This window comes from Heteronotia binoei, chromosome 21 (genome assembly GCF_032191835.1).
Source record: "Heteronotia binoei isolate CCM8104 ecotype False Entrance Well chromosome 21, APGP_CSIRO_Hbin_v1, whole genome shotgun sequence".
NCBI lineage: Eukaryota > Metazoa > Chordata > Lepidosauria > Squamata > Gekkonidae > Heteronotia > Heteronotia binoei.
The window spans coordinates 29,498,079-29,525,370 of NC_083243.1; the positions used below are offsets into that span (position 1 = coordinate 29,498,079).

Here is a 27,292-nt window from a genome sequence, read left to right on the forward strand (position 1 = left end):
GAAATTTGGTAGGATCCCCAGTCACAGTAATTATACCAGCTATGGCAAGAAACACATTTTTAAGAACATAAGGGAAGCCATGTTGGATCAGCCCAATGGCCCATCCAGTCCAACACTTTGGGTGATACCAGACAGGCAGTTAAAGCCACCCAGGGGAACAGGAGGCAGGCAGACCAAAAAAGCACGTCCATACGTGCACATCTGCCTGCTGTCCTCGTTCCACCCCGGTCCCGTCCCAGGCTTGCCGGGAGCCAGCTCTAAAAGGCACCACTTTCAAAGTGGTATCTTTTCGCTGGGGTGCCTCTGAGGCGCCTCCCCAGCTGTCTGGAAAGCCAGGAAGCATCTGGAGAGTGCCCAGAGAGCCGCGGACGGGATGTGAGAGCATTCCAGACGCTCCCTGAGCACCCATGGCCTGCCCCTTTTCTGAGTTCCATCCAGAAGCTCCCAGGCATTCAATTTCCAGCCAGCTCTCTTTGGGATGGCTTGAAGCTAACCCAAACCGGCCATCTGGTATCAGCCTTTGTGTCACACAGTGGCTAAAAAACCCCCCAAAACTCAATTGCCATCATGAGGTCCATCAGTGGGGCCGGAACACTAGAAGCTTTCCCCAAGTACCAACAATACAGAACATCACTACCCAGACAGAGTTCCATTAATATGTTGTGGCTAATAGCCACTGATGGACCTCTGCTCCATATGTTTATCCAATTCCCTCTTGAAGCTGGCTATGCTTGTAGCCGCCACCACCTCCTGTGGCACTGAATTCTGTGTGTTAATCATCCTTTGGGTGAAGAATTACTTCCTTTTATCCATTCTAACCAAACTGCTCAGCAATTTCATTGAGTGCCCACATGTTCTTGTATTGTGAGAAAGGGAGAAAAGTACTTCTTTCTCTGCCTTCTCTATCCCATGCACAATCTTGTAAACCTCTATCATGTCACCTCCTCAGTCGACGTTTCTCCAAGCTAAAGAGCCCCAAGCGTTTTAACCTTTCTTCATAGGGAAAGTGTTCCAACCCTTTAATCATTCCAGTTGCCCTTTTCTGCACCTTTTCCAATGCTATAATATTTTTTTTGAGGTGTGGTGACTAGAATTGTACACAGTACTCCAAATGGGACCACACCATTTATGTACTGTTCATGTGCAGCTGACACAAATAGTAGTGTTACACTTGCATAAATTGAATGGGGAAAACTTGGAACGAAGAAACAGGAAATGCCCTAAAAACAAAGAGTTCCATTTGCAGATGTGAAATCAAATGTTTGTGTCAAAACAGGGAACTAGAGAAATTTGGTAGCATCCCTAGTCACAGTAATTATACTAGCTATGGCAAGAATCAGATTTTTCTAACAATGAAATATTGTGGGTTTGAATACTGGGGAGATACAATAATAGCTTATGGGATGGAAAATGCAATATCTCAACAAGGACACATTTTGTTCAGAATGCATTTTGAATGCATTTTCATAAACATTCAGATGCACGTTTGATTGTGTGCATCGGTGTGCGTGTGCCATCAAGTCACAACTGACTTATAGCTACCCCATAGGTTTTTCAAGGCAAGAGGTGGTTTGCCATTGCCCACCTCTCATCACAACCCTAGATTTCTGTGAAGGTCTCCCATCGAATTAATAGCCCAAGCCAACCCTGCTTAGCTTTAAAGATCTGACTGGACTGGGCAAGCCTGGGTTATCCAGGTAAGAACAGATACACATTGACCACATGTAAAAACAAACAGCAACCTGGAAAGGCCCTTTTGGAAATTTATTACCATGGCAGGAATGATGGAGTTAACCTACAGCTACATTTACATTATTTTTCTGCTATAACGGAAAAAGAACACGAAAAATGACAGGCAATTGCAGCCAACTCATTGAATGTTTCATGTTCCAATACTGCCATCAAGTGGCTACTGTGAATAGTACTGTGAATATTTGTGAATAGTATCTGATGAATTGGGCTGTGACTCACGGAAACTCATACTGAAATAAACGTCGTTGTCTTTAAGGTGCCACTGGAGGAACGTTTTATGAGAGTGGGAAATCCAATTCTAACCATCGTAATTTGTTTCAACCAATATATTTCCCATTTGAGGTATCCCAGTGGTGGAAATGTGGCAGAACAGTCAGGAAATAAAGAATAATGTCGTTCTGATCTAACTGGCTTGCTAGATGGTAGCTCAGTGGTAGAGCATCTGCTTTGCATGCAGAAAGCCCCAGTCTTAAATCCTTAATCCCTGACACCTTCGGTTAAAAGGAGCAGGTAGCAGAAAGACCTGAAGCCTTAGGGACTAGTTGCTGGTCAAAGCAGACAATATAAAGTCTTGAAAGACCAAGGATCTGATATAGTAGAATTTGCTGCTGGAGGATGTAGTGATGGCCACAGGCACGGACAGCTTTAAAAGGGGATTAGACAGATTCCTGGAGGATAGGTCTATCAGTGGCTGCTAGTTACGGTGACTAAAGGAAACCTCCATATCCAGAGGCAGGAAGTCTCAGAAACCCAGTGCCAGGAAACAACATCAGGGGAAGGTCCAGGCCTCTATGCCCTGTTGTTGAACCTCCAGAGGAAGTGGTTGACCACTGTGTGAGACAGGATGCTGGACTAGATGGAACACTGATATAATCCAGCAGGGATCTTCTTATTTTCTTATTGGTTATCTTCACGAGTTTTGCAGGATGGCAACTCCATCACCTTTTCCACCCTTTGACCAGGTCACACGTTATTTCTGCCATGGGGATGGAATCTCAAAGGGCTTGCATATGGTGAATGATTATTAATCTAGCAGTAAAGGCCAGAAATACCTCCTGCATGGAACATTACCCTCATAATATGAATTTACCAGATGGAACGTGGTCTGTGATCACGTTGCACACAAGCTATATTTGATAGCATCTCCTTGGCAAGAGTTTTGTGTTCCTTGGCTCTTCCACATGTTGAAGACCTTGCATTGCACTTCAATATCTATAGTAAAATTACCTTATGGAAGCTTGTTCCTTTGCCTTCAATAAGATCAGGGAAATGTGGTGCCAAATTATTCATTGGACTCATGTGGGGTGGGGGGAAGCATCTGTTATCAATCAGTTCCATATTTGAGGATGGGAGATACTTCCAAGTACTGGCTAAGCTGTCATTTGGCTTTCTAAAATCTCTATACCTCTTTTAGGGGAAAGCCACTGAATATATTAAAGATATCCTTGGACAGTATGTTGGTCTTGAAGAAGCTACTTCCATATGCCCCGCACAACTAGGAGAGTTTCACTTGATAGCCAAGAGAATTTGTATCTGTTGAAGAAGAATTGCAGATTCTCCCTGAATGAGACTCAGAGCGGCTTACAATCTCCTATGTCCTCTCCCCCCACAACAGGGTGGGGCTGAGAGGGCTCTCACAGCTGCTGCCCTTTCAAGGACAACCTCTGCCAGAGCTATGGCTGACCCAAGGCCATTCCAACAGGTGCAAGTGGAGGAGTGAGGAATCAAACCCGGTTCTCCCAGATAAGAGTCCGCACACTTAACCACTACACCAAACTGGTTCTGTATGGGTAAGTAGGCACAAAGGTCATGATTTGTATAGGACTGGCTAGAAGGCAAGGTGGACTTCCAGCTAGGGATGCCAGCCTTCAGATGGGACCTAGAGATCCCCCAGAATTGCAGCTCATCTCTAGACTATAGAGAGGCATGACCTCAAATCTCCAGAAGTTTCCCAACCTGGTTCTGGCAACCCTACCCCCTCACCCCCTGCTGGTGGTCAAGGCAACCCTACTTCCAGCTAAGAACAGAGTGGTATTCAGTGAGGCCTGTAGACACAAATATTGTAGTGAGGGGACCAAAAGGGGTACAGAATCCCTGGCAAACAGACAGAACCTAAATCCAGGCAGCCTCATATTAATACAACTGAAAACAAGGTGTTGGCCTATTGCTTGGAAAAGGGGCCCATGAATTCATTCTACTGTGAAGAAGCTTTAACAGATGTTTCTGTGCAACGCAATACTCTGCAAGCCTATTGGCTGTAGTAATTCCTCATTGAGATGTGGTTTGTAAGGGGGGAAGAGTTCAATCTTCAGTCCAGGGAGATAGCTGAAATAGCGTAATGTTTGTGTTTAAAATACAGTCCACTTGGGAGTGTAGTACACTTCATAAAACTGCTATCTTTGCTTTGGAACAATGGGGGCTTAACTGGAAGTTTCCCCATCCATCCGTGTTACGTTTTCTGACTGTGTTCCTTTGACAGGGTGGTCATTAGTGAAGGACTGAAGAAAAGCATATACTGTTCCTATTCATTGTCTAGGGAAGAGAAATGAAGGGCGGTGAGGTGGTTATGTGAGAAGGCTGGGAAGCTCTGAGGCAACTGTACTCTAAATTCAAGGCTTTATTATGTTCAGGATAATGTTGTTTTGACAACCGATCTTCATGAGAATGGGTGGCATGAGTTTATGATAAAAACTTGTTATAGCTTGTAAACTGCATACTCAATCCCTCACAGGTCCCTTATTGAGACAACTGTTATAATAGCATCCAATGTATTTATGAGGTAAATTTCCGTTTTTCTGTGTAATTGACTGGACAAATAAAAGATGGGGAAAAGGAAAACAACACATTTTATTGAACAGAAAACAAGGTATTCAAAAGAGATGTGGAAGTTTGAAGTATTTTACTTTTCCTGGATCATGCTACAAATCAAAACAGCTATTAAAAGATACCAAATGTGGCCTCTGTGATGGGGCTAATTGAAGGTGTATATTTAGCACGGCTGATGGATCCTGAAGATAGAAATCTGGTGAATTGCATGCATATTCATGTAAAGCATCAGTTGTGCTGTGTCCCTATTTTGAGAAGAAATATGAGTTATAAAACAAAATAATGTATGACATGCAAAAGAGTTCCACTCATTGCAAAATGACTTGTACTATGGTCCATATCACAAAAAGCAGGAAAAAGTGGATTTGTGAATGCCCTCATCTGTCTTTTTCCTGCTGATTCCTGCACGTCTTCTAAATGGAAGAATTGGATATATTACCGAAACAGGACACATGCATAGCACAAGTATAGAGTAACAACCTATGATATTTCCCCCTGAAGCTTCCAAAACAAAACATCCTTAATTTAGGTAAAAGCTACAAGCTCTCCTTTTGGTAATCTTATGTTTACTGTATTCTGTATCTTGTTTTGTTGGATTTTTTTATATCGTTGTTTATGTTCTTCAGTATATTTTCAATTTTTAAAGAAAAAAAAGTCACAAGCTCTTGTACAATGTCAATCTCTTCATCAGTCCCATAGTTCTGAGGTTTGCAGAAACAAGTACAGAGCTGAGGTTCGCAGAAATGAGAGGTATAGTGATTCAGAGCAGCAGACTCTTACCTGGAGAACTGGGTATGATGAAGAAGAAGAAGAAGAAGAAGAAGAAGAAGAAGAAGAAGAAGAAGAAGAAGAAGAAGAAGAAGAAGAAGAAGAAGAAGAAGAAGAAGAAGAAGAAGAAGAAGAAGAAGAAGAAGAAGAAGAAGAAGAAGAAGAAGAAAGAATTGCAGATTTATATCCCGCCCTTCTCCCTGAATCAGAGACTCAGAGCGGCTTACAATCTCCTATGTCTTCTCCCCTCACAACAGAAACCCTGTGAGGTGGGTGGGGCTGGAGAGGGCTCTCCCAGCAGCTGCCCTTTCAAGGACAACCTCTGCCAGAGCTATGGCTGACCCAAGGCCATTCCAGCAGCTGCAAGTGGAGGAGTGGGGAATCAAACCCGGTTCTCCCAGATAAGAGTCCGCACACTTAACCACTACACCAAACTGGCTTTACCCAGTCCTTCTCCACCTGAAGCCTTCTGGGTGACCTTGGGCCAGTCAACATTCTCTCAGAGTTCTCTCAGCCCCACTTGCCTCACATGGTGTCTGTTGTGGAGAAAGAAAGGGAAAGATGACTGTAAGCAGGCCTTTTTTTGAGCAGGAATGCACAGGAACGCAGTTCCAGCTGGTTTGGTGTCAGGGGTGTGGCCTAATATCCAAATGAGTTTCTGCTGGGCTTTTTCTGCAAGAAAGCCCTGACTGTAAGTCACTTAGAGAAAAGTAGGGTATAAAAAAACCCTCTTCTTCTATAGTGCCATCCTAGAGAAAATGTGTATTTAGCACAGTAATAACTGACATTACAGGTCATTTAAATCTACAACATAAGACCCAGCTATGTTGTGAGGAAAGGGACATAACTCAGTGGTGAAGCACATACCCTCCAGTTAATAAATCTCAGAGAACAATGATGGAAAAGATCTTTCCTTGCCACAGGGGCTGTATGTGGGGGAACACCTAGGGTTGCCAAGTCCAATTCAAGAAATATCTGGGGACTTTGGGGGTGGAGCCAGGAGACATTGGGGTGGAGCCAGGAGCAAGGTTGTGACAAGCATAATTGAACTCCAAAGGGAGTTCTGGCCATCACATTTAAAGGGACCACACATCTTTTAAATGCCTTCCTTTCATTGGAAATAATGAAGGATAGGGGCACCTTCTTTTGGAGCTCATGGAATTGGACTCCCTGGTCCAATCCTTTTGAAACTTGGGAGGGTATTTTGGGGAGAGGCACTGGATGCTATGCTGAACATCTGGTGCATCTATCTAAAAAAAACAGCCCCTCCAAAGCTCCAGATACCCGTGGATCAATTCTCCATTATGTCCTATGGGAATTGGTCTCCGTAGGAAATAATAGAGTGCCCAGCAGACATTTCCCCCCTTGCTTTCTGATGACCCTGAAGTGGGGGGAGGGCCTTCAAACTGGGGGATCGCCTGCCCCCACCTGGGGATTGGCAGCCCTAGGAACACCCGAGATGTTGCTTAAACATTTAACCAGGTTGATGCTCCAGCCAGACTACATGGTTGAAGTTCCAGCCCACAGCTCCTTCCTTCCATGACACATCTAGAAGAAGAAGAAGATATTGGATTTATATCCCGCCCTCCACTCCGAAGAGTCTCAGAGCGGCTCACAATCTCCTTTACCTTCCTCCCCCGCAACAGACACCCTGTGAGGTGGGTGGGGCTGGAGAGGGCTCTCACAGCACCTGCCTTTTCAAGGACAACCTCTGAGATAGCTATGGCTAACCCAAGGCCATTCCAGCAGGTGCAAGTGGAGGAGTGGGGAATCAAACCCGGTTCTCCCAGATAAGAGTCCGCACACTTAACCACTACACCAAACTAGCTCTAAATCAGCAGCTGATGCAGGCGCTCATCCAGATCCACCTGTACTTTGGCAGAACAAGGCCTCCACACGGAATACCTTTTGTAAAATGCTGAATTATGAATACTGTTGCATGTATACCATGTAGGCTGCAGCATCAACCTCATCATCAATACCAAAATCAGATCAAAGGCAATGCCCAAGTCGATGCTAGTGAAGCATAACCCAACGCTCCCAAAGAAGAAAACTTTGCATAGCCCTTAATTACTGTTTATTAAAAATAAGCATTGAGAAGTGATATTGAAGAACCACAATGGCCAAACATGCATCATGATATAATAACAGTTGTCATATTTTACAAAGGTTAACTTAGCTTTTTTTATTTTAAAAAGGAAATTAAGATTCATTTGGTTCACAATGGGTTGGATCCAGTGCAGCAGTTACTCTTGTGCAAGAATGCTGCACTCATGCAGCAGAACATCTGTGGCTCCCCCTTCCTTCAGCAGCCCCAAATGACCCCCCAAGTAGCCTTCCTGAAGGGTTTCGTTATGCAACGTCACCCCAGAGTCGGAACCGACAGGTGCTTGCACAGGGGACTGACTGCCTTTACCTTTTACTTGAGCTAGCATGGAAAACAGAAGTCACAAAAGGCATGCTCTGTGGATAGAAATCCTTATGCCCGTGAAAACATCAAACTGGATCCAAACCAATATGAATCTGATCTTCTTTTTAAAAAATTGGAATAGAGTCATTATCTGGGAGACACCAATAAAACATGTTCCTGGTTCATCAACTGGTCCCCAAAGCCAGCAAAAATTTCCTTGAACAAACATGAAAAGCCAGCCACCGCTGCGACAAGAACAATACTACCTTGACAGGCTGGGGTTAAGCAGAAAACTGTGGGTAGAAACTAGATGGCTGTATAGTTCTTAGAGTAGTCGGTCAGTTTGATCTTCTCAGGGAAGATGATGTTTACTGAAGGGTTCTCACCCTCATTGGCCTTCAGGTAGCAATCCCGCTCCTTACGCACCAGGTGAGTGTATCGGGCATTTGCTAGCCACATTTCAAATTTGGAAAAAAACACAATCCCCGCAGTTCCTAGCACGATGAGACACGTCAGCAAGCCCAAAACAATGAAACAAATGACCTGGCTCTTATTGATGAAGGAGGACCTGTTTTCAATGGTCTCTCTTATGGTCAGGACATTCTGTTCTTGTGGATGAAGTGGTCTGTGGGAAGCTTTTGCGCGCAGGTGGTGATTCTGCTTGTGTTTGGCCAGCACGATCCCACTTGCATTTTTGTGGTGAGAAGCACAGTTGACCCCGACAAAGTGTGGCCTGCAAATACATTCAAAACCTCCTTCTGGGTGTTCATGACATGTCCCGCCATTGGCACATGGGTTGCTGGCACAGGATGTGACGTGGCTGCTGCAGAACATGCCTCCATACCCAGCAGGGCATTGACAGTTGAAGCCCCCGCTGATGTTGGTACACCTTCCTCCATTTTGACACGGGTTTGACTTGCAGGGATCAGCCTCTGCTTCACAAAATATGCCGGTAAAGCCAGGGGGACACTGGCAGGAGGGTCTGGGTGCAAAGCCATCATCGTCCACGCAGGTGCCACCGTTCTTGCATGGAGAACTGCAGTTCAAAATGAGGAATTCCAAAAATTATTTACAACCAGTTGTGTTTGGGGATTGGATAAACATATGGAGCAGAGGTCCATCAGTGGCTATTAGCCACAGCGTATTGTTGGAACTCTCTGTCTGGGGCAGTGACGCTCTGTATTCTTGGTGCTGGGGGGGGGGGCACAGTGGGAGGGCTTCTAGTGCCCTGGCCCCCTGATGGCCCTCCTGATGGCACCTGGGTTTTTTGGCCACTGTGTGACAAAGAGTGTTGGACTGGATGGGTCACTGGCCTGATCCAACATGGCTTCTCTTATGTTCTTATGTTTTCATATTGTTTTCCTGTCTTAACCCAAAATCTCCAGTCAAGTCACAGTCATCCTTATCCCAATAGATGTTTACCTCAATCCTGTGAAGATAACAACCCTTTTCAGATGTTCCATCTTGGTGCTCCAACCCACACGTATAAGATGCGAGTGCACAACCCATAATCCTCCCAGTACACACTCTCTCCATAAACATAAACATTTACATGAAAAGGCATAGATGAATATTTTACAGCTCTGGTACACATAGAGTGGGCTTTGTATACCAAAACTGGATGCACCCAGGAAAGCACATGCATTGCCCTCTTCATGCAGTGCAGTGGCACATGTACCAGGAGGACTTCAGGTGCTGCACACTCGCCTTACATGGGGTTGGAGTGCCAAAACTAAACAGGGCTATGGGTCTCTGTGACATAGAGTTGATGTCCCAAGGCAGTTTCCTATTCCATTATCCTCACAACCCTGTGTGTGTGTGTGTGTGTGTGAGAGAGAGGGGGGGGGAGGGAGAGAGGGAAGGAGGAAGGGGTACACATAAAGGTACATTCATTCACACAGCATACTTTTCTGTGTGGTAATCACTGGTCTTGTGAGTGAGCGTTCTTGCGAAGAGATTCTATTTTGAAGTGGAAAGCCTGGAAAAAGCATTCTTGTGAAACGACGAAAAGGATTACCAACTTGTTGCTGCCACGCTGCCACAAAGTCTGGACTCATGAAAGATTGAATATTGAATATTTGGATACATTGTCTTTTGCTCTATGGACTGGGGTTTCCCCTCTAAAAGATTAAGAGATTGATCTGAACTTCTTAAGAATTTTACAAAATTTGATTCCCTGGCCATAGGCTGTTGTTGTGTGTTCAACTTTAAAGTACTTACAATGAGTCAGATTGTTGGTTTGGAAAAAAGTTATTGTTAAATTTGTTACATAAATATTTAAAGGGGTATGAGTTTTTTTTCTGGTAGAGGATGGTTTCAAGGAGGCTTGAGCTCTATTTCAGTTACTTCTATCTGTGTCTCATTGTATTTATTAGTCTCAAGATGGTGGCTGGAGATCTGGAATTACAACTGGTCTCCAGGTTACAGAGATCAGCTCCCCTGGAGATAATGGCCCATAGGACACTAAACCCAACTGAGGTCCCTCCCTCCCCAAATCCTGCCCTTTCCAGGCTCCACCCCCAAAATTTCCAGGCATTTCCCAACCCAGAGCTGCCAACCCTAATTTCTGGTGGTTCCTACAGCTCCTCTACAAAATCTGGAAGTGATGTAGTGGCAGACAGGACATCACAATCCACAGGTCCCCACCCCACCTCAAATCTCCTGCCAGTTCCCAGACACAGTCTGGAACCCTGGGTAGAAATAAAGCAGATAAATACTGTGAAGCACTATTGCTTCATTCTGTCCTCATAACCAATACTCCCTCTAAGCTGTGGAGTCTTGTGAGCAAAAATTCTACTTTGTGAGCTACTGGCATTAACGTTGTGAGCTACTGCATAAATTAGTTTGCTCTGGGACCATTTTTCATGAGCCAAGACAAAAATTTGTGAACCAGTGGCTAGAAAACTGTGAGCTAGCTCACACTAACTCAGCTTAGAGGGAACACTGCTCACAACCCTGTGAGGTTGAGGGCGGGGAGAGGGAGAGAGGCTGTCCATGAGTTAGCAAGTTTCCTCCATACACCAGCCTTCCCAGAAAAGGTTTCTGTTCCAGTGCTCACAGTGTCAGGGTAGCTGTAAATGCAACTCTTTGGACTAATGACAACACGGCTAAATGGATTTCAATCCAATTTGTCTGGCTGTGCTGTAGGCTGCGCTGAACATTTCATTTTTTAAGTGATTTGTTCATAACCCATGCTATAATGGAATCATTATATTCACATTTTTCTCTCTACTGTAAAAACCTCATTGTTTCCCCCCATTTTTCCTGACCTCAGGAAAGCCAATTCTATATTGTCAACATTAGCAAGGCAGTTAACAATGAGTCTAATGGCCCGCAAATTAAAGCTCAAACCTCTCCTTAAATTTATTTTCCATAATATAAATATGCTCAATACTTCAATCTGACAATGGCTTGTGTGTTAGTATGCAGCCACTGATAGCACTTGTAACTACGCCTAAAAGAAGAAGCCTGCAGATTTATTCCCCACCCTTCTCTCTGAATCAGAGACTCAGAGTGGCTTACAATCTCCTATATCTTCTCTCCCCACAACAGACATCTGTGAGGTGGGTGGGGCTGAGAGGGCTCTCACAGCAGCTGCCCTGTCAAGGACAACTCCTATGAGAGCTATGGCTGACCCAAGGCCATTCCAGCAGGTGCAAGTGGAGGAGTGTGGAATCAAACCCGGTTCTCACAGAGAGTCTGCGCACTTAACCACTACACCAAACTGGCTCTCTGTGATGGCCAGCATGATGTAATAGTCAGAGGGTCAGATTAGTATCCGGAAGATCTGGGATTGAATCCTCATCCTCTCATGGAAAAAACTCCCCTCAAAATCTCCTGGAATTACTCGGGACATTACTACATACACTGCACATTTATTTAGTATTTATGTAAAATATTTATTCCATCTCTCCAAGAGAAAATGGCTGCTTTGGAAGATGGACTGCATGGCATTACAGCTCTCCTCCCTAAACTCCACTCTCCAAGGTTCCACCCTCAGACCTCCAGGTATTTCCAAACCTGATGGTGACAATTTTATTTATTTAATTTCTGACCACCCTTTCCAAGAGCCGGGCTCCAGATGGTTCACAATAAACCATTCCAGATTCAGATAAAACCATTTAAGTTCCCTTAAAAACAAGATGGCATCGAATCTGAGTGGTGCTGCTATCCCATGGAGGAGTGGGGACAGAAGTGGGATTGCCAAATGTAAACTGTCTTGTAACCGCAAACGTAAACAATCTTTCTTATTTATTGATTCTATTCTATTTTTAGCCCACCCTTCCCATGGAACAGGCTCAGGGCAGGTTACATCATAAAAACAACCAACAGTTATCTATCCAATTATCCAACAACCGCTACACCACGTTATTTCTCTATTATTATTGTTGTTGTTATTATTATTATTATCTCCATAATGCAACAGGTACCCTGACCTGGATAGCCCAGGCCTGCTCAGCTTTGTCAGATCTCAGAAGCTAAGCAGGATTGACCCTGGCTACTATTTGGATGGGAGGCCATGGTTCAGAGGTAGGCAATGGAAAACCATCTCTGAATGTCTCTTTCCTTGAAGACTCCACAGGCTTGCCATGTCAGGTGCAACTTGATGGCACTTTTCAACACCATCAATGCAACAGGTAACCTGAGAGATGTCTTGCCTGAAGACTGTGTAAACTTGCCAACCTCTAGGTAGGGGGATAGAGATCTCCCAATATTACAACTCATCCCTAGTCTCCCTTCTCCCCCACTTCCCCCTTTCCTCCCTTCTCCATTTGAGTTTGCCATCTTAAATTGTAAATTCCATACTGCTATTGTACTGATTTTATTGCTATTATTAACTTACGTTGTATTTTTGAAAGTTTTATTATGAATTATGCATTGTCATCTGCTCTGAGCCAGGTTTGGGAGAGCAAGGGAGGAAAGAAGGAAGGAAGGAAGCTCAGTTCCACTAGAGAAAATAACAGCTTTGGAGGGTGGACTCTATGGCATTGTACCCTACTGAGGATCCTCCTCTCCCTAAACCCCAATTTCCTCAGGCTCTATCCTCAAAATATCCAGGTATTTCTCAACACAGAGCTGGCAACCCTGTATCACAGGCAGAGCTGTGACCCACAAGGTCACTTTTTCAAAGTCACCATGCTATTCCAGTTCCCAGTGATGGTGGCAGATAGCCTCACTGGCTTATTTGATGCTGGGACTAATTCACATCCAAGATAGCAGGTGTTGTGGATTGGGGGGGGGAGGAATGTCCATAAGGAGTTGTCTCTGCCCTTTTTTCTTGTCCTGATTCAGTAAGTGAACCAGGAAATAAAGTGTCTCTGGGCAGCATGCAGAGATAAGGTGGGTTCAGCTCTACACCCCATTGCACCTATTTTCTTTGTGAAATGAATAAACAAACAAGGTTGCCCACTTCATTTCTCTTTAGACTCAAAGCAGTATAAAATGATCAAAAGGCAGCCTCCCCCAATAACAAGCATTCACCATTTATATAAGAAAAAATATACCCATATTTACCCATTAACTCTACAGGACCCTTTTCTCATGTGGCAGTTTTTCCCGGCGTATCCTTGAATGCACAAGCAAATGTATCCACCGCCTTCCCCAGTTTCTATACAAGTTGCGTTATTCATACAGGGTTTTGAAGAGCACGGATGAACAGCTGGATCAGAGATTTAAAAAAACCCACTGATTATAACAGGATAGGTTTTTTACCATCATCATTAACAGCAGCGAGAGCTTTCTCTAGCAAGACTGACATGATGGAAGAATTTACGTGTTTGTTTATGCATGCTTATAGTTTATTCAGAGACCACTGGCTTATTTGATGCTGGGACTAATTCACATCCAAGATAGCAGGTGTTGTGGATTGGGGCGGGGGGGTGTTTAGTTTATCGGCTAGTTTATTCAGAGACCCAGTAGCAGAGACTGCACATATTTGCCACCAGAGCAAGGTGACAAAATGCATAGTTAGGTTTGGGACTCACCAATTGGGTAATCTATAGATCAGAAGATGTCCAGGTGTGGAGGCTTAGAAAGTTCATTCGTCTTTGTCCTAACTCTCGCCTGGGGCAAATACATGAGTTTTAGACTTTAGAGAGTTAACATGTAGGTTAGTGCAGTCAGAGAGGATTTTAATCCTTGGTTTATTTCTAGCATTTCCCAGTAACCCTTCCCTCGCTAGATCAGTAAAGCTAATAAACATGGGTTTGACTTTATTATTTATTTTGTATATCTCTACTACTAGAATACCTAACGGTTTTAACATAAACTGATATGGGCAAATATTTTTGCCATTAGTATGCATTTCTAACTGCCATTCATTGCCTTCAGTGGACTTTTTTGTGGGTGTGTCCATCCTCTTTTGGGCTGTTTTAAAAAAATTAATGAAAATGTCCTCTCTTTTTTGGTTGGAATCCTAGGAATATTCCTAGTTAGTAGCAATTATCACAGCTTAAATAGCAGGAACATTTCAAATGAGATTTCTTAGAGTGATTACTTGTTTTAAGTAGTCTGTCAGGAAATATCTTCTCTTGTGTTGCTTTTCAAAATATGGTAAGCCTGTGTTACAGCTAAACTGAGATAAAAACTTAAATTGGTTTGAACTGCAGAACCGGAAAAACCAGTTATGAAAATCAACCTTTTACAGCCATGATTCCTAGAACTCAAATTAAGCAAAAATTCTGTTCATCCAAACTCCTCATCATCTGAATTGCTGCAAAAGCTATCTTCATTCCAAAATGAAAGAAAATACTTAAACTCCTGCACATCTTCAACAACAGATGGCGCTGTAACCACTCTGTTCAGTGACTACTGGAAATCCCTCTTTCACAAAAGGGCCATAATACACACAGCAAGGTGTTTTTTGCCCCAGAAGGAAAGAAAGATACAGGTTCTTGTCTTTTTCCTTCCACTGGGTCAACTGCACAATTAAGGAAGACATTGGAGAGATGACTAAGGGGGAATTTGATAGAACAGGGGTGGCTAAACTGTGGCTTGGGAGCCACATGTGGCTCTTTCACACATATTGTGTGGCTCTCAAAATCCCCACAACCCTGTCAGCTGGTTTTGAAAAGGCATTTAAATCACTTCTCCAAGCCAAGCCAGCTGGTGGCTTAGAGAATGCATTTAAAGTTCAAGTTCGGTTCTTTCCATTCCATTCCATTCCCTTCCCTTCCTTCCTCGTCTTGCAGCTCTCAAACATATGACATTCATGTCTTGCAACTCTCAAACATATGCTGTTTATTCTATGTGGCTATTGTGTTAAGTGAGTTTGGCCAACCCTAGGATAGAAGTTTATAAAATTATGCACAGGAGGGAGAGAGCTGACAAGGGGGAATTTTTCTCCCTCCCCCAAAAGACTAGAACTCGAAGGCATCCAATGAAACTTATGGGCAGTAGGTTCAGGACAAAAGGAAATGCTACTTTACAGAGAAAGTGATTAAAATGTGGAATTTGCTGCCAGAGGATATAGTGATGGCCACAACAATAAACAGCTTTAAAGGGAGATTAGACAGATTCTTGGAGGATAAGTCTGTCAAAGGCTACTAGCCCCAGTGACTGAGGGGAACCTCCACTACTCTTCTGAATCCCAGAACCAGGAGGCAACATTAGGGGAAGGCCTCGGCCTCCAGGCCCTGTTGTTGGCCCTCCAGAACTGGTTGGCTGCTGTGTGAGACAGGATGCTGGACTAGATGGGCCACTGGTCTGATCTAGTAGGGCTCTTCTGATGTTCTTAACTGCCCCCTTTGCATAGCATCCTTAGCAGCTGCATTCTGTTTATAATGGGGCAAGGAAGACACTGATTAAAAGAATCAGAAAACCACACACCCCATCCAGCTCTACCCTACGAAAGGAAAGGACTTCAAACCTGTGTCACAAAGGCTACCGAGCCATCCTTCATCACAGATGCACTGCCATGGTTTGGCACACGTTCCATACTGGCAACCTGGGAAGGGGATGCACCGATCACAGAGAGGGCCTTGCCAGCCAGGTTGGCACCTGCAAGAGACACAAGCAACAAGTACTATGCCTAGCTCAGACCTCTTTTTACCAATATCATTCAGCTGCTTTTGTTTTGGAATGCCCAATACGAGCACTGGCTGAGACGATTCAGGACAGCTAGTGTACATGGAAGTTTAAATGAATGAAACCTATGATTTTGGCAAATAGAATATAAAAGCAATATCAGTTCATTAACCCATAAACACACAAACACATGAAGCTGCCTTAAGCTGAATCAGACCCTTGGTCCATCAAGGTTAGTATTGTCTACTGGCAGCAGCTCTCCAAGGTGTTAGGCAGAGGTCTTTCCCCTCGCCTATGCCTGCTCCTTTTAATGGGAGATGGTGGGGATTGAACCTGGGACCTTCTGAATGCCAAACAGATGCTCTACCACTGAGCCATGACCTCCCCACCTTACACAGAAGCACTCCAGAAACACCTTTAAATATTTTTCAACTTTTCCAGATATCTGACAAAGCTGGCTTTTATTTTTTAGTTTCAAGATGATCACCTTTTACCTCCACTTCAGAGCCCTGTATGTGCACCCATTCACATGGGAATCTTGGGCATATGGACTGTCTTATTCACTGCAGTGGAGAGCTCCATGCAGGCTTCTTTGCATGATAGAGAGCTCTCTTCTCTTCTGAAGTGAACACTGAAGGCTTGCAGAAGAAGAGCTTTGGGGTCACATTTTAAGCTCTGTGTGTGCAAAGTCTTGCACATACCTCTTTGACGTTTAAACAGTCTGAACAGCATTGCCTTGGAAGGTGCCATGGAAACAGGATTCCACCTGTACATCAGAGATGAATGAAAACCCATGCATGCAAACAGAGGTTGACTCTATTGCCAGAAGGAGTCCTTCTAGTGACCCAACTGTTGGAAGTAGCCTTGAACGGATTGGCAGGGAAATTTCCTAGCGGGCCACTGCCTTAGAGTGCCACTGGTATCTAAGCACAGCCAAGCCCCAGCTATTCCGCCAATTACTAAGGGGCCGCTTGGCTCACACCTTCATTGTTGTTGATTATGATGATAATAATAATAATATTAGTAGTAGTATTAAATTGCCCCATCCCGGCCAGTGCCAGGCTCTGGGCGATGTACAACAAAAGAAAATACAAATATTGATATCAATAAAATCAGTTACATTAAAAAGAAATTATAAACCCTAATGGCATCTCATTTAAAGTGCTACTGTTCAATTTCCAGTCATTACATCGGGGATGGGGGGATCCCCCCAAGCGGGGATGGGGAGAAGAAGGTGCCAGCATTAGCAATACTAATCTATGGCAGCTCATCCCCTGTCTCTTATACTGCTTGAAAGCAGCAGCAATGGGGGGGGGGTCAACAGGATTACTGGAACTACTGGGCTGAGGGACACTTGCATGCCTAGTTTGTGGAGTCACCAGGGTCACTCGGTTTGGCACGTTCCAGGGTTGTTTTCACTCCTGGAAGCAGCCCTTGGTAGAAAATTGGTGATCAGTAGGCTGGCAACATGCTCCATCAGAAGTGGCTTTAAGAACTATATGAAGAGCAGATTGCCAGAGCACTTTTCTTACACAGGCACTTTATTCCTTGCTGCTATCCTTGAGAAATTCTTTTGATGTGACATAAAAAACTGCATTGGGACTATGCAAAAAAGCTTCAAGCTTTTTTGTAGCAGGAATTCCTTTACATATTAGGCCACATCCCGATAATGGATAGGAGTATTCAAAATTTAGTTAAGGCTATGATACTGACGGGAAAGGCGGTTATAGCTTTGGTTTGGAAAGACAAAAGTAAATGGACAGTAGAAATCTGGCACAACTATTTGTTTGAATTTATACAGTCAGACATCGTGGCGTCAATCAACAAAGAGACAGCATGGGAAGGGAAGTCTAATGAAATTAAGACCAAATGGAAGACCTATCTAGATTGGTTATTGAAAGAAGGAAGAAAAGACATTCAGTGGAAGATTCAGACTTTGTGCCCATGGCTGGGGTGAAAAGACTAAGAGTAAAGGGAGGGAGGGAGAGATCGAAATGTATATAGTTACAAATATTTGTTGTAACAGACTAAATGGAATAATAATAATAAAAAATACATATTAGGTCACACCCCTGATGTAGCCAATCCTCCAAGAGCTTACAGGGCTGTTCTTACAGGGCCTACTGTAAACTGCAAGAGGACTGGCTACATCAGGGGTGTGTGGCCTAATATGCAAAGGAGTTCCTGCTACAAAAAAAGCCCTGTGCTTCATAATATTGGGACTGTTACGAGTGAGCTCTATGAGTGATTGGTTTGGAACGAATCATAGTGTATCACACTCACCATTTTTCAAGTGTAATTAATTATTGTTGTATTATAGATGTGCATTTCTTTGTAATATTGGAAATTTAAACTTTAAATACTAATTGCAGCTTAGTTGTAAATTTGTTCAAGGTTTTTCTTGTAGTATTATCACCTGGAGGTTGGCAACCCCAATATTCCAGAAGCCTGGGGGAGGGATCCATTTCATTTTCCAAACAGCTGATCAGCAGAGTGACTACAATTCTGCCTGGGCCTGTGCATGCTGCCCCAACACAGCTGAGTTGCAGACTTCTAAATGGTCCAACAAGAACCTCCAAAGTACAGTGTCATGTCTCTGAGCCCAATTCCTAGAGATAATTAGGAGTGACCATGTTTATTTTAAAAAACATCATGCGATTCTAACTGCAGCACAATCTCTGTTTCAGACAAATTACTCGCACGCTATTCGTTGCCTGAAAACTCAACTGAAACTCAAAAGATCGTTAAGTGAGACAATGCGGGGTCTTGCTTTCTCTGTCTTTCTTGCTAGTTAACTTACCTGCATTCATCGGGAACTTCACAAAATCCATACTGTGGGTGGCAACCAGGCTGGCAGTCAATCCCTGAAAGAATCAAATGGATGACACAATATTTCAAGTTATTACCACCACCACCTCTAGAACAAGATCTCTGTCGTGTTTTAGAGGGAAGACCGTCCATTAAAATAGCATACTTTATGAAAACTCACATACAATTAGCACACCTTTCTAAATAACAAGCCTAAAGGCAACATACTAATTTAAATCTGTGAATTATTAACTTATCAGTTATTAATAACATGGTTTCCAAATGTGAGATTCTTTTTCCCCCCATTAATATCTTTTTGTTTTGCACTTAAAATAACAGATGTAATAATGGACTCCCTGTAACATCACCACCACCACCTCCCCAACATAGCCCCTCAACAAGAAATGAGAGCCTGTGTGGTGGTTAAGAGCATTGAACTATGATCAGGGAGACCTGGGTTCGAATCCCCACTTGCACCATGCAAGCTGGCTGGGTGACCCTGAGCCAGTCACACCCTCTCAGTCTAACCTACCTCCCTAGGTTGTTGTGAGGATAAAATGGAGGAGAAGGGAACAATGTGAGGCGCTTTGGTTCCCCATTGGGGAGAAAGGTGGGGGTACAAATGAACTAAATACACATAAAATGCTGCACATGCCCAGGCAGTAAAGAGCAGAGAATAAGGGAGAGGGAGAGAAAAGAAAAAGGAAGAGTGAGAATGGGGTGGGTGGGGGGACCTAAGAGGCAGGAATATGGAGCCAGCTGGGCAAGCAGCGCAGAAGGTGAGGCATCAGTGCTCAAAGACGCAGGAAATACTGCCAGATGGAAGTGAAGATCTCCCGAATATGAGATTCCTTAATACTGTTGATGCCAACTTTGATCAGAAAACAGTCCAGCTCAGATGTCCTCTCTTAATTATAAACCCAGTGCTGCAAATCTGAACATATTTTTGTGAAAATGCCATGGATGGATTTCAAAGGAACTTATCTCTAAAGAAGGGTGTGTTGGATCAAAGAGTCCGCTTTTCATACAACCCCACCCCCAAATACAAAATGAAATGGGACTTAGGAGGAGCAATCCTAAACTGGTCTGCTCAGAAGTAAGTCCTTCTTACTCAATGGTGTTTACTCCCAGAAAAGTGTCCTTAGGATTGTAACCTATGACTTCACACGGATTGGGCCCTAAACGTAACAATATTTCTACACAATCGGATTTCAAAGAAGGGAATGTCAGAAGCTCAGAGAAGTCACAATCTCCTTTACCTCCCCCCCCCCACAACAGATACCCTGTGAGGTGGGTGGGGCTGAGAGCTCTTACAGCAGCTGCCCTTTCAAGGACAACTCCTACGAGAGCTATGGTGAGAACTCCTACAACAGCCATTCCAGTTGTTGTATGTGGAGGAGTGGGGAATCAAACCTGGTTCTCCCAGATAAGAGTCTGTGCACTTAACCACTACACCAAACTGGCTCCAAAGATCAGGCAGTAGCTTATGTGAAAGACTTCTAACCTAAGACCCCAGAGAACTGCTGTCAGTGTGAATGGGCAGTACTGAACTTGGTGAATCAAGGGTCTGATTTGGAAGAAGGTTTATGTGAGTACAGTAAATGTGAACCACAGCTAATTGAAAGTCTTTATGTTGTTGGTAGGGTTGCCAGATCCCCCTTGGGGGCAGAAGAAGAAAAAGGAGGAGGGATTGTTGTTGGATTTATATTCCCCCTTCTCTTGGAGTCTCAGAGCAGCTTACAATCTCCTTCCCTTCCTCTCCCCACAACAGACACCATGTGAGGTAGGTGGGCTGATAAGAGTTCTGAGAGAACTGCTCTGAGAAAACTGTGACTGACCCAAGGTCACCCAGCTGCCTGCATGTGGAGGAGTGGGGGATCAACCCTATTCTCCAGACCTGAGTTTACTGCTCTTAATCACTACACCAAACTGACTCTCAGTGGTGAGGTATGGGGCAGGTAGGGTTGCCAGATCCAGGCTGGGAAACTCATGGAGATTTGGGGATGGAGCCTGGGGAGGACAGGAACCTCAGTGGGGTACAGTGCCATAGGGTCCACCCTCCAAAGCATCTATTTTCTCCAGGGGAACTCATCTCTAGAGATGAGCTATAAATCCAGGGATCCCTAGGTCCCACCTGGAGCCTGGCATCTCCAATTGCTGGTTGTCTAAAATACAACTTCTAGCTCCAGGGAGGGAAAAGTCATGAGAATCACTCCAGTTGAATTCAGCAGTTTCCGAACAAACATGTAGGATTGAGCTAAACTAAAGAAAATGCCACATTAGGTCAGTATCAACAACGGATAACAATGATACACAGATCTAGATCACTGTGTTCATCTGATATATGGAGCTGAAGGAGAGGACTAATTCTGGATATATTTAGCAGGCATTATTCTGTGAGTTTTTCTGCTTGAGAGTTCGATTATTGCAAGAGTAGTAGCTCTCCAGAAATACAGTGGCGTTGAAAGGAATGCTACATTTGATACACTGAGCAGAATCCAACTCTTATCATTATTTTTCTTTACTTGTCCATGCTTACCTGGCAGTTTGTCCCTTGAACTCACAGCCGCTTTGAGGACCTCTGCACATCTGGTGGTATATCACCCCCCCCCCCCAAATCCTGTATTTGGCTCTGAACTCACTCCTGTTCATGTATTCCTTGATTGAAAGTTATCTTTGATTGTTCTTTGCATGTGCACTTAATCAATACCTCTCAAATAAAGCAACCTAATTCTTTTTAAGTTGGTCTCAGTCGTTGAGAGTTTTCCTCTTGAAATCGACCTTGGTATATATGGGTTAAAAGATCCCTTTGTACCCTCTTGGCCAGCCTTGTTTCCCACCTCAACCAAGACATGTGGTTACCCCTGAGCATGACCAGCACTGGGCCGACAAGGCACAATCCACTTACAGTTCACGATTTTCCAAGTCCAATTGATTTGGAAGGTGGAGTTAAGCACATACCCAGGGAAATCAATGGGATTTAGAAGGAGCAATCCTAAACTAAGCCCATCTTAGTCAATGTTACTTACTCCCCCCAAAAAACATTCTTAGGATTGTAGCCTATTGTGCCTTAAATAGAACATTTCTATACAATCTGGTTCCAAAGAAGATTCCAAAGCTGTTATAATGCACGTAACGTTTTTGCTGTCGTCCATACAACAATCAGGCAGATCTGTATTCTGAAGAAGAATTACACCATACCGTGGTCTTAGAATGGTGTAGCTCTGTTTAGGATTGCACGGCTGGCCAGTTTTTATCAAAGGCGAGAACATGCGCCTGAAATCTCATGCATCACGGCTCTCATTCGCTAAGCTGCCGTGCTCCACAGCCAAGTGATTTGTCTTATCGTTATTAACAAAGATGAAGAACAGTGCAATCATTGTTTTAATTATTGATTTTCAAATTGTCATATTAATGTCATGCTATCTGTAAATTGATTGTTTTATTTTGTTGTTGTGAGCCGCCCTGAGCCTGCTTCGGTGGAGGGTGCGCAAGTGAACTTGAACATTTCCTCCTCCCAGGGATGAATGGCAGGGGGGGGCGCAGAGGGGGGTGCTTGCCCCGGGCACCAACAGAGGGGGGGGCGCCAAATTGGGCTAATTAGTACAGATGAATGAGCCCTAAGGGAGGGAGAGTGAGTAACCATGCAAGTCGATTGGTCCATTACGAAGATATTTTCCTCCTGCAGAGGCAGGAGACGCTGAACAATTCCTTTATTTTTTAAAAAAAGGGCTTTGCAGTAGTAATAACTGCTGTGCTTAAAAATAGCATGGAGGTTGCGAGAAGATCTGCAAAGTTTTTTTTACAACAGATGGTCACTCGTGGATTGCAAGACCCACCTGCACTCTCACATGGTCCGATTCGGAAGGTGAATGAAAGAGAGGGATTCTGGAAGCCAGGCTTGTACAATCCACTCCAGTACAAACCAAGGATGCAATTAATTGTGCAGCTCGCCTTATGCACACTTACGCTTAAGGAAGTCCCAGTGACTTCGAGCTGACTCGCTGCTCCCAAAAGAAGCGTGCATCCTGCTGTACCCCTTAGCTGTGCATTTAGACAGAAAGATGATAGATGGAGAGAGATGACAGACAGACAGACAGACGCGTTTGGCTCCCTGTGCCCCGCTGCGAATGCACCACCAGCCGGTCACAATCGCCTTTATGCATCCCCTTTCTCTCTCTCTCCAATGGATCGGAATCGAACCAGAGAGTTCTGTTCTTTTTTGTCGAATTTTGACAAACTTCCCAAAGTCTCTGCAAAGAAGAGCCCAGAATGCAAGGCACGCCGCCCCCCCCCCCTCCGCGCCCCAACTACAGCTCCCCCGAGTTGGCTGCCCCGGACAAGAATAGCCCAAGAGGCTCCGAGCGAACAAAGCCGCCTTCGGGCTGCTCCGCCGCAGCCCGGCTCCCACTTCCTTACCTTGGGCCAGGGGGAGCGCGATCAGCGGCCAGAGCCAGCCGCCGAGGGGGAGGAGGAAGGCCGCCTGGAAAGCCATTCCCTCCCCGAGACAGACGCCTGGGGAAGGGGCTCCCAGTCCCGCTCCGCTTCACATCCCCGGCGAGAAGGCGGCAGGCAGGCAGCGCCACGCAGGGAGGCTCTGGGCGGCTGTCCCGCCGGCGGCAGGCGAAGCGCGCCCAGCAGCAGCAGCAGGGTTGGTCTTCCAGGAAGGGGAAAGCGCGGCAGGGCTGGGGCGAGCCGCCGGTGCCCTCCTTCCTTCCGCAGCAAACTGGGGGAGGGACGGCTCTCTCCTTCCTGCCGGCGACGAGAAGAAGCCCAGCGCCTTCCTCGCCTTGCGGGACGACGAGCTCCTTGAGGGGTTAACAACGGAGAGGAAGCGGGAAGGAAGCCATTCGCACGACCACCCACCCCTCCCCGCGCCTGCACGTGAGGAAAGGGAAGGCGGGGAGAGCGCGAGAGGGAAAGGGCTGGAGTGGAGCGAAAATAGGGAAAGGGGGTGGGAGGGGGGTTGGTTTCTCTTCCCTAGCTGAGCTGCTGCTGGAAGCACCGCTCTTCTTCACTGGGTTTCTCGCCACGTGTTGCGCCCAGGCGCGTCTCCCCAGAGGAGCCAACACAGCCTCGGGGCGGAAAGGGTTAAGCTCCGTCTCGCTCCCTCACGAGAGCCTTTTCCCCGGCTGCGCGCAACGTGATCAGAAAGCATCCACACCTCGACGGGGAAAGGGCGCGTTATTCAGCCCGGCCTGGAGGGGGCAGCAGGGAGCGAGAGCCCGAGGCGAGGCAGTCGGTAAACTCTGACCAATTTTGCGCTACGCTTTTAATCCTGGTTTAATTCTGTCCCCAAACTGACATTCTGCGCTAAAATCATAGAGTCATAACGTTGGTTTTTATGATTCTAGTGTAGAATGTCAGTTTGGGGAGAGAGTTAAACCAGGATTCAAGCTCTATTGCGAAATTGGTCTCTGGTCTCCAAAGCTATCCTGGCAGCAGACAGAGACGGTATTCCGTTCCTGCGGCGCACGCGCCATCGGTCAGCCCCTCGAGGCAGGCCACCCTCCCAGCCGCTGGTCAGTCCCGAAAGGTGCAGCGCGTCTGAATAGGGTTGCCAACCTCCCGGAAGGGCCTGGAGATCCCCTGGAAATATAAATGAGCTCCAGACCCTAGAGGTCATTTCCCCTGGAAGAAATGAAAGCTTTAGTAGATGCGCTGTATGGCGTCACAGCCCTATTGGAGTCCCTCCCCCTGCCTAGGATATTCCCCCAAATCTCCAGGTATTTCCCATCTTGGAGTTGGAAATCTGCTTTTGAAGTCTTCTGCCCGGAGCTTCCTTTCCCTTCCAGGTGTGTGAAGCTCACAGGCACATAAGGGGAGGGCCAGCTAGTCAGTTTCCAGCAGGCTTCCCTGGGAAATTTATGAACAGGAGATGAGTCCGTAGCCTCCTCCCCTTCACCTGTCCTCAGCACCTGCTTTTCAAAGCTGCTGCTTCTGGATCTGGCAGCTCTATTTTTACATTTCATTTACAGCCCACCTTTCTCATGGAGACTCAAGATGTATTTCACAACATAAGGCAATATGATCAACAGGCTGAGGTATCCGATCAACAGTGCCATGAGGTTTGGATTGCAGATTTTGTCATAATGGAGTTGATAGGTGGTCCTGCCACAAATCCTCTTTCAGAGATAGTGGCCCCTCACTGTGGTACAGCAGGCTGGCCTGGTATAGGCCGATTTGATTGTTGTCTTTACTATGCGCATCAGTTCAAGAGTGCACAGAAGCTATATAAATAAATAACTGGCCCCTCAGCCCCAGTCAATTGAAGATGACTTCTCAGAACAGAGCAGGAGGAGAAGAGATGGATTTATATCCCGCCCTTCATGGAGACTTGAAGAGCAGCTTACAATCTCCTTTCCTTCCCCTCCCGCAACAGACACCCTGTGAGGTGGATGGGGCTGAGAGAGACCCAAGTCACCCCGCTGGCTGCAGGTGGAGGAGGAGTAGGGGATCAAACCCAGTTCTCCCAGATCAGAGTCCACCATTCTTAATCACTATATCAAACTGGCTCTCAAACATTTAAAACATTCAGGGGTGCGAAGACACCAGTTGTGGTGTAGCAGTTAACAGTGTTGGGAGACCCAGGTTCAAATCCCCCCACTCTGCCATTGAAGTTTGCTAAGTGACCTTGGGCCAGTCACACACTCTCAGCCTAGCCTACCTCACAGGGTTCCTGTGAGGACAGAATGGAGGAAAGGAGAGTGAAGTAAGTCATCAGATCTCAAAAGCTGTGCAGGGTCAGTTCTGGCTAGCATTTGGACAGGAGACATTCAAGGAATACCAGGGTCATGACGCAGAGCCAGGAAATAGCAAATCACCTCTGAACGTCTCTTGCCTTGAAAAAACCCCATGGGGACGCCATGTGTCAGCTGGAACTTGACAGCACTTTCCACTGCCATACTGATCACACAGTGTCTGTTTATAATTTCCCCTCTCCTCAGTCCTGCCCTTTGGTGTAGTGGTTAAGTGGCCAGACTCTTATCTGGGAGAACTGGGTTTGATTCCCCACTCCTTCACTTGCAGCTGCTGGAATGGCTTTGGGTCAGCCATAGCTCTCATAGGAGTTGTCCTTGAAAGGGCAGTTTCTGGGAGAAGAAGAAGATATTGGCTTTATATCCCGCCCTCCACTCCGAAGAGTCTCAGAGCGGCTCACAATCTCTACCTTCCTCCCCCACAACAGTCACCCTGTGAGGTGGGTGGGGCTGGAGAGGGCTCTCACAGCAGCTGCCCTTTCAAGGACAACCTCTGCCAGAGCTATGGCTGACCCAAGGCCATGCTAGCAGGTGCAAGTGGAGGAGTGGGGAATCAAACCTGGTTCTCCCAGATAAGAGTCTGCACACTTAACCACTACACCAAACCGGCTCTCTCAGCCCCACCCACCTCACAGGGTGTCTGCTGTGGGGGGGTGGAGGTAAAGGAGATGGTGACCACTCTGACATTCAGAGTATAGGGCAGGATATCAATCCAATATCTTCTTCCTCCTCAGAAGAGGTCCGGATGACCTACACTGGTCTCCCTTCCTCCAGGGCCGGCCCTGTCACTAGGCAAACTAGGCGATGGTGAAGGCCTTCTGGGGGCACCAAACTGGGCACCCCCCATGTGAGTGACATTATCAGTGCAGGGGGGTTGCGCCAGAAGTTAGCCTGGCCTAGGGTGCCAGACATTCTAGGGCTAGCCCAGCTTCCTCCTTTTTATCGTCATAACAACCAGGTAGGTGAGGATCTCTGACAAAGGTCACCTAGAAAGCCTCAGCAGGCCTGTAACACCTAAATGGGAAAAGACTGACACTTTATAGTGCTGAACAACATCTGTTACGAAGAATTGTAACCATCATAGGATCGCTGTCAGGAAAAAAAGAATGGACTGCTGATTGAAGAAACTTATGATCCCGCCTATATCAAAAATTTCGGGGTAGCACCATGAATGTAGTTTTAATTAAGTTTTATTGTTTAAAATTGTAACCTAAAACTATTGTTCTAGATGATTGTTAGCCGCAGGTCTCAGATTCAGTAGGAGCTCACAAGAGCACAGCTCCTGAACCTTTCTGAGGGTTCCCCCTCCTCCTCTCCACCTACCTTGTCCCTTGAATAGTAGGTGCAGCTGCATAACATTCCCTGGATTAGGAGAGCAGGGAGCCAGCCAGCCACCAGGGGCTTTGCCATGCCCCCAGCAGCCCTCATTAACCCCTGGAGAAGCCCATGCCGCCCTTTCTCCAGTTCTTATGTGATTCTGGGTGGCGGGTGGCTTGCTGGCCTTTTTACTAGGGTTGGGGGCAGGAAAGCCCCAGGCGAGCAAGGCCTGCTTGGGCTGGCTGGATCTCCAGCCAGCCCAAGCAGGCCTCACTCGCCTGGGGCTCTCCTTTCTTGTATCAGATTGTTTTTGGCTGGAGGGGCAGCATATGCTAATGAGTTATGGTAATGAGCTCCACCACCTATTTTTCTACAAAACAACCCCTGGTTAGCTGCCCTGAGTCCACTTGCGGAGAGGACAGGATAGAAAAACTAAAGTAATGAATAAATAATAATAAATAAATATATGACCAGGTCTGGGGGGAGATTAAAGCCAAGGCCCTCTGCTCCTAGCCCAGCCCTTTAACCATTATGCCATAACTTCCTCAAGTGTAACTATTTTTGATGGATTCTGTGCCCGGGCCTATCAATGGGCAGTTCAAAAGAGCTGCTGGATCCGAGAGCATGC

General features: G+C 45.7%; 1 protein-coding gene across 1 annotated transcript; it reads right to left on the bottom strand.

The window, feature by feature from the left end:
• Positions 1–7,406: 7,406 nt before the first annotated feature.
• Positions 7,407–23,252, bottom strand: DLK1 (delta like non-canonical Notch ligand 1). Its single transcript, XM_060262679.1, has 5 exons — positions 23,009–23,252; positions 18,582–18,645; positions 15,624–15,754; positions 13,271–13,415; positions 7,407–8,792 (listed from the first exon to the last, which is right to left on the bottom strand). The coding sequence occupies exons 1-5, from the start codon at positions 23,082–23,084 to the stop codon at positions 8,063–8,065; spliced, it is 1,146 nt and encodes a 381-aa protein (XP_060118662.1). The 5' UTR covers positions 23,085–23,252; the 3' UTR covers positions 7,407–8,062.
• Positions 23,253–27,292: the final 4,040 nt, after the last annotated feature.

Excerpts from the sequence above, each read along its gene's own strand:
- DLK1 (XM_060262679.1), bottom strand. The coding sequence starts at position 23,084 with ATGGCTTTCCAGGCGGCCTTCCTCCTCCCCCTCGGCGGCTGGCTCTGG. Across the intron at positions 13,416-15,623 it reads CGGTAGCCTTTGTGACACAG|CTGTTCATCCGTGCTCTTCA; the intron begins GTTTGAAGTCCT and ends TCTCTGATCCAG. Across the intron at positions 8,793-13,270 it reads GGGTCCTGTAGAGTTAATGG|TTCTCCATGCAAGAACGGTG; the intron begins GTAAATATGGGT and ends TTTGAACTGCAG.